Source organism: Lissotriton vulgaris, chromosome 1_1 (genome assembly GCF_964263255.1).
Source record: "Lissotriton vulgaris chromosome 1_1, aLisVul1.2, whole genome shotgun sequence".
NCBI classification, from domain to species: Eukaryota; Metazoa; Chordata; class Amphibia; order Caudata; family Salamandridae; genus Lissotriton; species Lissotriton vulgaris.
In genome coordinates, this window is record NC_141685.1 from 1,806,151,198 (window position 1) to 1,806,162,244 (window position 11,047).

At 49.6% G+C, this 11,047-nt stretch overlaps 1 protein-coding gene across 1 annotated transcript in view; it reads right to left on the bottom strand.

Annotated features, from left to right (window-relative positions):
- The window catches only part of LOC147751240 (sodium-coupled monocarboxylate transporter 1-like), a 127,560-nt gene extending 120,700 nt beyond the window's left edge, over nt 1-6,860 (bottom strand). The window contains exon 1 of the mRNA XM_086919127.1: nt 5,950-6,860. Within this exon, the coding sequence (XP_086775253.1) occupies nt 5,950-6,300 (351 nt within the window). The 5' untranslated portion in view covers nt 6,301-6,860. The remainder of the gene's footprint in view (nt 1-5,949) is intronic.
- Between the last annotated feature and the right edge of the window lie 4,187 nt (nt 6,861-11,047).

The following is an 11,047-nucleotide window of genomic DNA, read 5'->3' on the forward strand; positions in this document are numbered from 1 at the left end:
TTTATAAAGCGCAAACACGACCCATACGGGTATCAGAGCGCTGTACAGACAAGGCAAAAACAAGGGTAACAAACTCAATGGGGACAGTAAGTGAGGTTACAAGCAGCGAGGGAAAACAGCCTGTAAAGAGTAGGTGGTGTCCTAGGTATCCTAGAGCACAAAAACAAATTAACATACCAGCTTACAATAAAGTGCAATCATGTATAACAGTAAGAATTAAAATATTAACAGACAAGAGCATAAGAATCAGTTGATGATGTTAAAGATCGTTCAAGATTAGCCGTTTGAAGAGTTTCCTGAACGATATTGTGGAGGGATTGGATCTGATCTCAGGAGGCAGAGAGTTCTAGATTCTTGGAGCCAGTCCGGAGAAAGTACAATTGTAGGAATTTTTTCTCTTTGAATCTTGGTGGTTTCAAGAGTAGGGTGGACGTACTTCTGAGGTTCGGGCAGAGCCCGAGAGTTCAAGCTTATTTGCCAGGTAGATCGGAGTGTTATAATGTATGGCTTAATGGGTCAGCCAAGCTATCTTGAATCGGATTCTGGTTTCAATAGATAGTCAATTTAGTTGCTTACGGACCAGGGAGATATGGTCATGTTTTCTGGAGCCCGTGATGAGTCTAGCCGATGCATTCAGGGTAGCTCAGAGTGGGGCCAAACTAGCTTTGGGAAATCCAGCATGGGTCACCAGACCATATTCCAACCTAGAGATCACCGAGGATTAAACCGCCGGCTTAATGTCTTCGGGGGAGGAAAGGCTTGATTTTCTTAAGGGTGGTAAGTTGAAAGTTGGCTCCCCTATTAGCTGCACTGATGTGTGCATGCATGTTTAAGTGTTTATCCAAGGTGATGCCAAGAGATTTGGCAGAGTCTACGATATGAGGGGTGCAGTTCAGAGCTGTGAGTTGTTTAAGTCAATCCAGGGTATGAGTTGAGTGATTGGGGGGGCAATCAAAAGGAATTCCGTTTTGATAGTATTCAACAGCAGATGGTTCTGAGCTAACCATTGTTGGCTTTGTGCAAGAGCAGCATTTAGCGTTTTTATGTCCTCTTGAGAGGAGATCTTCAAGTACAGTTGTGTGTCATGAATAGTGTCATTATTACTTGTGGTGGATTACCATGCACCCCAACCAATAAAACGCTTTCTCATACACAGGAAATATCTAATGCTATCCAAGTAAATAAATGGTTACTCAAGGATTCCATAAAACATTCATTTACTTTTTAATACGGAGTCTGTAAGTATTTGTTTTAGATTATATAGTTTTCCGGGGGGGGGGGGGTTGTACTGTAATTTAATTGAGAATATTGTAGCACATAAAACGTTGGTCTCTGTGGAGAGCTGCGTTAGTCTAACTAGTGAAAAATTGTCTGAAATAAATAAATTCCATGGAAGAAAACTTATATTTGTGTTTGATGCGGATAGATGCTCGTTAATTTTTAATTTTGACTAATATGTTGCTTTTCTCTCCTCAAACATCATCCCTCCAACTCCTCAAAGAGTAACAGTCTCAAATGCACAAAACACAAGCACACATGGACACACATACATTAAAATATAAATCCTACGTCTCATATATTCACACAGACCACAATCACTATATATATATACACCACAACTTCACACACTTCACATAAAATGCACTTAATTATCATGGATGCATACCAAAACATAGCACACAACATACCCAAAACACACTGAAATTATGTGGCAGGGAAGAACCAAATAATGTGACTGAGTTGACTAAATATGCAGCAATAAAAGGCAAATGATATGACATATGCAGCATATTTTCTGATGGTTCAGTATTTTATCATTTTTACCGGTGTTAATAACACTGTATGGAGAAAATGTTCACCTTATTACTACCACTTTAACAATCAAATACAGCAATAAGGAAATGAATGAGCCTTTCCCTGTGCTGGAATACATGTTGTTTGTTTTTTAGTAACTTTTGATCCATATTGGCTAGAAGCATTTTTGGGAGATTATGCAACAGATGATGGATTATGAGGCCTAGGCCTCAAATCCAAAATTATAATCGCAGCGGCCACAGAATCGCGTAATTCCAGAGGCCCTGCCCAAAACACATAAACCTCACATATCACACGTCAGTAGACGTATAAACACATACACAGACATCCACATATAGACACACCACGCACATATAGCCATACCACGAAAAACGAAATATCATCACATATACCTCCGTGTTTTTAAATGAATGGAATTATAACTGTATTCAGTTTCAAGCGTTATTTATGGTTTAGCACGTAAAGATACTTATATCTATCAATAACTGCTAGGCAGAAATTTGCATTATAATACGTTTCTTTTTTCTGTCTATTTTTAGAATTATGCCCACTGGTAAGAAACTCAGTGGCAAACTGCAGTACTTGCACAATTGCACATACACATGTGGTCAAGTAAAACCCACAGTCCATTCAGGAATAACTTAAAGCCATGCTGAAGCAAGTTGTAAGTAAGTACAGTACAGACATGGAGAGCATTCAAGTCCACTCATCCTAACTGTCCTGTCAGTTAACAAAGTCCATCCTGTCCTTCAAAGGAACACAGGAAATGGGAGCACTCGCTACATATTTGACCCTCAGTAGCAAGCAGTTCACACTCTGTGTCAAGCCTAACGTAATAAACAAATAAAGAGAAACATTCACAAACTCGCCTATATGATGTGTATAATAGAAAGTGTTGTAGAATAAATTTGCATACAATATTCTTCACAAACAACTGATATAAGGTTGTGGAAATCATAATCTAACAGAGCATTTACCCACCTAATAATGATATAGGTTTGCAATAATCTATTAGTGATGCAGCCTTAAAGAGGGCACAGTCCTGCATCCCTACCTGGCTGTAAAATCCACCTCTTAGCTTTCCTCATTTAAAATGACATAAGGGTTACAAAACCAACTCTGTCATCCGGTTGATGCTTATAATGCTATAATTATATACTCAGGTGCCCCAAAAAGGATGTCGTTTGCAATCCCAAACGTAATAACAAATAGTATTTAACTAGGATTATTCTAATCTCCTGGCTCTCTCTCATCACCCCATTCCTCGAAGTATATCTGCCCCTCGCTTTCCCTATCATTCACCTCTCCACCTTGGTTCAACCCCATCCGCCCTCCGCCCCTATTCCTTCGGTAGAAACTGAAGTTGTCCGGTTTAAAGTGTGTTTTTTAGACCCACTTGGAGTATAGCGGTTTTGAACTTTGCACTATAAAAGTTAGTTTGAAAAAAAATAACTAGAGGAATTCTCCAGGTAAATGAAACGTGGTGACTTAAACAGGCCTCCATATGCCCTCAACAACCAGTCCAAAAAGAGACTCGAATCGAGTGGCATTCGATCCACAGCAGGCCAGGTGACGTTGGAAAATGCACTTTAGCAACTCTTTCAAGCAGAAATAATTTGTGATTATCAACTGGAATTTTGCATGAGATCAGTACTCAATAACTATTTGTCCTTGACGTTTTCCCTCTCCAGAAGTACACAGGCGTAGTCCATGGGTGTAGCAGGTGCAGTGCACCAGGGCCGAGGCCTGAGGAGACCATAAAAACCCTGACTGTAGCTATGTGTCACAGTTTAAACAGAGGCCAGGAGGGGGCCTCCTTCCTTGCACTAGGGCCCATGACGCACTGGCTACTACTGCACCAATACCGGGGTTTCCTTCATCTCCCAAGAAATGTATTTCACCAGCTACAAAGACTGTCACCTTTCATGTAACATTATACACCTACTGTCTTGATCTTCATTTCAATCCCAAATTCTGTTCTTTTGCTTCTTCCACCAAAATATCCCTCCTCGTCCTTGCTGTCAGTCCACCAAAGCCCATACTGCTCGTGGTGTATATTCATCTATCGGCCTCTGGAAGACTCAAATATAATGTTCCCGCTCTTTAAAACTGGTGTCCTACCTATTAAAACGCCTCTTTCACAGAAATGAGACTCGCGCTCCCTTGAACATTCCATCTTACTCAAGCATCTGTCTTCCAACTCGAGCGTGCCATTACTTCTCCCTCAAAGGAGATTCATTCTTTCACACAATGTATACCTTTTCTCTCAAAAGTCAGTTTACCTCCGTTTAAATGCGCTTTTCTCTCCAAATGACCTCTTTCATATTTTTATGTCCATCCTTTTCCCTACATATCTGTTTGCTCCTAAAACTCTTTCTGCAATAAATGCCTCTTGCTTGTAGTATGTTTCCCAATAGCCCTGCCACCGCACAATAATACAGTTCTGATGTTCTTTAAATGGCTGCACTTCTTTCTAGTGATACATTGGAGAATGCATGTATACCATGATCATAGGTATTATGTCTGGTTCAGTCTGATCAGCCAAGCGGGCATCCCCCCTTGTAGATTAGTGATATAGCGAAGTCACTGAAACAGACAGAAGCTAGCAGTTGCTGAATTCATACTCATTTGCTTATATTTACTCCTGCCCATCTTGCATACACCACACCATCGGAACACCCAATCAGATAAGACAGAGGTTATTGCAATAGGGACCTGGTCCTGTAGAAATCCAGAGACACCTTCTGGGGATTTCGTATTGGCTGAAACATGGTGAGGTATGGACTCAATGGCTAATTACTACCCACAGTGTCTCATCTGCTTTTAACTTTACCTTACTGGGGTTTGAATAAAGCAATGTTGGCTACTACTAGTTAATTTGATGTCAGTTTAGGGGTATCCATTCCTCTCAACATTCAGAATACTAAGGAAGGCATATTTAAGTATTGATAGAAACTTCTACTTGGTGAGCAGTCTTCCACCTGGTCCCCAAAAAATGAACATCTCATTGTGCGGCCCACCTGACTCAGGAAACAGAATAGGATGAGGAGCCGACACGATGACGCATACCACCTCAGTGGGTGATGGTTCAGCATCCTTAAAGAGAAGATACCAGCCAGTGGGATCAGACGCTCCTATCTAACTTATGTAACATAGCTGTAGAAAACAGCTTTCCGTCCTCCCACAAAGAAGGCTCTATCATTCTTAATGCGTATATTTCATTCTTTCTTCTCCAGAAAGCATTTTGTTCCCATTTAAGAGCAAGATTAGCTCACCCCCAAAACGGATTGTTTTCTACCCCAGCATGCTCATCATATAGTCACAAAATATATTCTTGTTCTGAAGAATTTAGGTGGAAATTGTGGATTGCTATATAATGTGCTTGTCAAGCAAAAAGTACCTTTTCTCCCTAAATTTATGTTTTTCCCCCCAAACTAACCATCCTTCACTATAAAATGTTATTTCTTCCCTGTGGAGGTGAAATTCTTCACTTATGTATGACCCCAAGCTTGATTTTAAAAAATGCAGTCTTTCATCAACCCCCTCCCCCCAACAAAAATACCTGTTTTCTTCTTTAAAATGTTTCCTTTACTCTAGAATGGGCTTTTTTCTAGAACCACATAAGATCACATATGTCAGAGGTAGTGTAGTGTCTGTAATTTCTTCTCTTTGACCAAACTTCCCCTCTCACGTGTTTTCTTGTTTAAAATATGCATTATTCTCTGCAAATTGTGGTATTCTAAAAGAACACGGTGTTTCTCTGAGGCTGTGACTCCCCTGGAGAATGCCATTCATTCCAGACCCAAAATGCCCATCATTCTTGAAAATAAGATAATCCTTTCATACCTAAAGATACTAGTTGTTCTCTTCTCTCGTGGCTTGCATTCTTATTCCAAGTGCCATACACTGCATTAGAATAAGCCATTCATCCTGCCATACCTTCTACAGGAGAGTAGGGGCACCACCTGTGCCTTCAGTCATTTTAAAAGGCCCTTTCCACCTCCAAATTCCCTTCGGCCCCAAAATAGCAGCGATTCAAAAGGTATTTATTTTGCATCAGATGTTACACTTCAGAAAATGCACTTTTTCTCCCACCATACCGCCCCCTGGGTTCTCCCAGATAGGACCACTCACCTCGTAGGTGCTGGTAATGCCCAGCCTGTAGAAGACGGGCAGGAACACCTCGGAGCTGATGACCACCACCAAGGCGTAGGTGATGGCGAACACACCAAACATGGAGCCGAAGCGGTACACCTCGGACGGGGTCCCCAACACGGTCACTGCCGACATGAAGCTGGCCGTGAGGGACAGGGCCACCGGCACGGCCGTCATGCTGCGCCCGCCCATGAGGAATTCCTTGGAGGTCTTCTGTCCACCGCCAGCAAAGGCGTAGTAGATGCCGATGACGGCCGAGATGAGCAGCATGAGGGCGAAGACCAAGTAGTCCCAGACCACGAAGGAACCTATATCCCCTGGTGCGGCCATCCTTTAGTAGCTCTGGGGTGCAAGAAGGTCAGAGGAGAAGGGGCCTAGGGACTCAGGGAGGAGTAAAGGGGTAAAATGAATGAAAAAGGGAGCAGCGGGGCAGTAATTGGGGGAAGAATTGACGGAACAAGTTAGAAAATGCAAGACATGTTACGAATGAGGACTGCAAACACCGAGAAAAAGAGGATGTGCAGTACAGAGAGCAGAAAAAACACGAGAACAAATGAAAGAGATGCTAATAAAGGAAAAAGATAGGCAGAATATTTAAATTAAATAAGAAGCGAAGGGAATGAAAAGATACAGTTGGAGAGGGGGGTAGAATAGTGATAGAATAAGACTAGAGTTGTTGGTGAAAAGGCAGAACGCACAGAGGTGGGCCGAGGATGAGGAGAGAGGCACCACCACCCCGGACAGGCTGCGCGGTCCACGGGGGGTGTTCAGCTCTCCAAACCTGCCAGGATGGAACTCAGTGCAGCCCTGGCAGAGGGTGAGCGGGCCAGGGAGGGGGCACGGGTTCACAGCAGTGGGTGAGGGGTGAAGCCGGGCGCAAGGGCAGCGCGGGTGAAACGTCCGAAGCAGCAGGTGAAAGGGTGAAGGGGTTGCAGGCGCAGCTAAAGAGCCTTGAGGGGGTCGCAGGTTCCCAGCGCGGAGCTGAGTGCAGGCGAGGGGCTCACTGGCAGGTGAGTGAGGAAGCTCCGAGTCGCGGTGCAGCGCCTGTCACCTGTGCACTAGCAGCCCTCCCCGGAGGCGCGGCACTATATACCGGGCGGTGGGAGGGGCGCTGACGCGCAGGAGGTGAGGGATTAGGTGCTGAAAGCGGGAGTGACACCTGGATGGGGACGGCCGACCCGCTGGGCTTTTGATGCTCGGGAAGGAGGGACACACATGACCAGAGTAGTGCATCTGGCAGAGAGCATGCCCTTACCACTGGGCACAACACTCTCGAGTTGGCGTGGGGCTCAGGAGCACTAGGGCACCGCCGGGCATGACCCCAGAGAACGGGGGCGTACAGGGACTGGCGTGGACACGTCATTGATCACAGCATACCCGAAGCACAGGGACATGGGTACCACACCGCCATCAGGGACATGCCAGGGGGCACTAGAGCAGAACGGGGCGGGCCCGGTACTCTGCAGCTCCAGAGCGCTGCATGCCACTCACACTGCACCTGAGAACCAGGGCCTGTGAGGGGAGCGGGGCTGGGGCCGGGGCCGCCGCCTCCACGGGCCCCGAGGGGAGATTACCAGCGGTGAATGACCTTACCTCTACAGAGCAAGCGAGGGTACCACAGCACAAGGACTCACCACAGCAAGAGACACACAGCACCACCATGCCTCAGCAACTCCTGGGCGACATGGCAGGTGACACGAGGGCACAGTGGAACACGCAACGACAGGACTAGGCAACCTAGAAAGCTAGGATGCCAAGAGCACCAGGCCTACACAGCACGACGGACTCCGCGGGCAGCAGAGCCCCACAGCAGCACGAGACGCCATGGTGCCACCGCACGAGGTACCCATGGCTAGAGCCAGAGCACCGTGCCAGCTGCAGGAGCTGCATGAGGAACACGGCTTCCTGGGTGGACTGGCAACATCTGGGGAGGACGATACCCGAAACCCTGGGCACAGAGCAGCAAGGATCCAAAGCACCCCAGGAGCACGGGCATAACAGCAAGAAAGCAACTCACACGGAGACCCAGGGAAAAGTCAACACAGCCCCAGGGAACTCGATACAAGGGACGGTGGGTGCAAAAGAGCCAGGGATCAGCAGCGCACATGGGCGCAGTGTCACTACTGCGGGACACAAAGTCACCGTGTCACCACAATACTCTCTGTGCCCGAGGGCACCACCACCCGTGCTTTGGCACAGCCCAGCGGAGAGAATTACGAGAGCACCGCCCCTGACAGAGAGGGCACCAAAGCAGGAGGGCATCTTATACTAGAGCACTATCGCCTGCCCTGTCCCCGGCCCTGCAACATTTAAGGAACTATCGGAACCACGGTACGGTGGCACATAGCGCCTTGAGGTAGACCAAGCAGCACTTCTACCACTGAGGCGCCAAACTTTATATGGTCCTAGGACCCCAATTACTGTCACTTACTAGCCAGGCACACCAAAAAGGGGGCACTTTGTACCCAACTATAGGGGTACTAGATCTCTATTGCTTCCCCATGGCACCAGGGCACCCTGAAACCGCAGTAATCTGATTTCAATATCCATGGGCACCCAGGGGGGTCCCCACAGCACTGGGGCATTGCATTGCTGCCACTAGGGGAGGGCGCCAACACCCAGGGGTCCCCACAGCACTGGGGCATTGCATTCTTCCACCAGAGGAGGGCGCCAGCACCCAGGGGGTCCCCACAGCACTGGGGCATTGCATACTTCCACTAGAGGAGGGCGCCAGCACCCAGGGGGTCCCCACAGCACTGGGGCATTGCATTCTTCCACCAGAGGAGGGCGCCAGCACCCAGGGGGTCCCCACAGCACTGGGGCATTGCATACTTCCACTAGAGGAGGCCACAAGCACCCAGGGGGTCCCCACAGCACTGAGGCATTGCTGCCACTAGAGGAGGGCGCCAGCACCCAGGGGGTCCCCATAGCACTGGGACAATTCATTCTTCCACCAGAGGAGGGCGCCAGCACCCAGGGGGTCCCCGCAGCACTGGGGCATTGCTGCCACTAGAGGAGGGCAACAGCACCCAGGGGTCTCCACAGCACTGGGGCATTGCATTGCTGCCACTTGAGGAGGGCGCCAGCACCCAGGAGGTCCCCACAGCACTGGGGCATTGCTGCCACGAGAGGAGGGCACCAGCACCCAGGGGGTCCCCACTGCACTGGGGCATTGCATTCTTTCACCAGAGGAGGGCGCCAGCACCCAGGGGGTCCCCAGAGCACTGGGGCATTGCTGCCTCTAGAGGAGGTCACCAGCAGCCAGGGGGTCCCCACAGCACTGGGGCATTGCATTCTTCCACTAGAGGAGGGGGCCAGCACCCAGGGGGTCCCCACAGCACTGGGGCATTGCTGCCACTAGAGGAGGGCACCAGCACCCAGGGGTCCCCACAGCATGGGGCATTGCATTCTTTCACTAGAGGAGGGCGCTAGCACCCAGCGGATCCCCAGAGCACTGGGGCATTGCTGCCACTAGAGGAGGTCACCAGCAGCCAGGGGGTCCCCACAGCACTGGGGCATTGCATTCTTCCACTAGAGGAGGGGGCCAGCACCCAGGGGGTCCCCACAGCACTGGGGCATTGCTGCCACTTGAGGAGGGCACCAGCACCCAGGGGGTCCCCACAGCACTGGGGCATTGCATTCTTCCAGCAGAGGAGGGCGCCAGCACCCAGGGGGTCCCAACAGCATTGGGGCATTGCTGCCACTAGAGGAGGACACCAGAACCCAGGGGGTCCCCAGAGCACTGGGGCATTTCATTCTTTCACTAGAGGAGGGCGCGAGCAACCAGGGGGTCCCTACAGCACTGGGGCATTGCTGCCACTAGAGGAGGGCGCCAGCACCCAGGGGGTCCCCACAGCACTGGGGCATTGCTCCCACTAGAGGAGGATGCCAGCACCCAGGGGGTCCCCACATCACTGGGGTATTGAATTACTGCCAATAGAGGAGGGCACCAGCAGCCAGGGTGTCCCCACAGCACTGGGTCATTGCATTCTTTCACTAGAGGAGGGCGAAAGCATCTAGGGGGTCCCCACAGCACTGGGGCATTGCTGCCACTAGAGGAGGGCGCCAGTACCCAGGGGGTCCCCACAGCACTGTAGCATTGCTTCCACTAGAGGAGGGCGTCTGCACCAGGGGGTCCCCACAGCAGTGGGGCATTACTGCCACTAGAGTAGGGCGCCAGCACCCAGGGGATCCCCACAGCACTGGGGCATTGCATTCTTCCACCAGAGGAGGGCGCCTGCACCTAGGGGGTCCCCACAGCACTGGGGCATTGCTGCCACTAGAGGAGGGCGTGAGCACCCAGGGGGTCCCCACCGCACTGGGGCATTGCATTGCTGCCACTAGAGGAGGGCGCCAGCACCCAGGGGGTCCCCACAGCACTGGGGCATTGCATTGCTGCCACTAGAGGAGGGCGCCAGCACCCAGGGGGTCCCCACAGCATTGGGGCATTGCATTGCTGCCACTAGAGGAGGGTGCCAGCACCCAGGGGGTCCCTACAGCACTGGGGCATTGCTGCCACTAGAGGAGGCGCCAGCACCCAGGGGGTCCCCACAGCACTGGGGCATTGCATTATTCCACTAGAGGAGGGGCCGCCAGCGCCCAGAGGGTCCCCACAGCACTGGGGCATTGCTGCCACTAGAGGAGGCGCCAGCACCCAGGGGGTCCCCACAGCACTGGGGCATTGCATTCTTCCACTAGAGGAGGGGCCGCCAGCGCCCAGAGGGTCCCCACAGCACTGGGGCATTGCATTCTTCCACTAGAGGAGGGCGCCAGCACCAAAATCTCAAAATCAATTATATAGCTCCAAAAGTATTACTCACAATATTAGGTCAACAAAATACAAAAATAACTCTTGTTAGTCAAAGTTATCTGTATACTATTAAAATTGAGCGTGCTCTCAGTGAGGGAAAAGAAAAGGGTATTTGGGTAAGATGTCGGTGATTGGGTACGTGGGGGACTGGGTAAAGGTGGTGTGACAATAGCACAATCAAAATACAATTGAAGAAAGACCTTTACAGTCTAGCAAGATCAAAAGTTCCCTAAATCTCTTCACACATGGGATGGATTCCTCAATTCT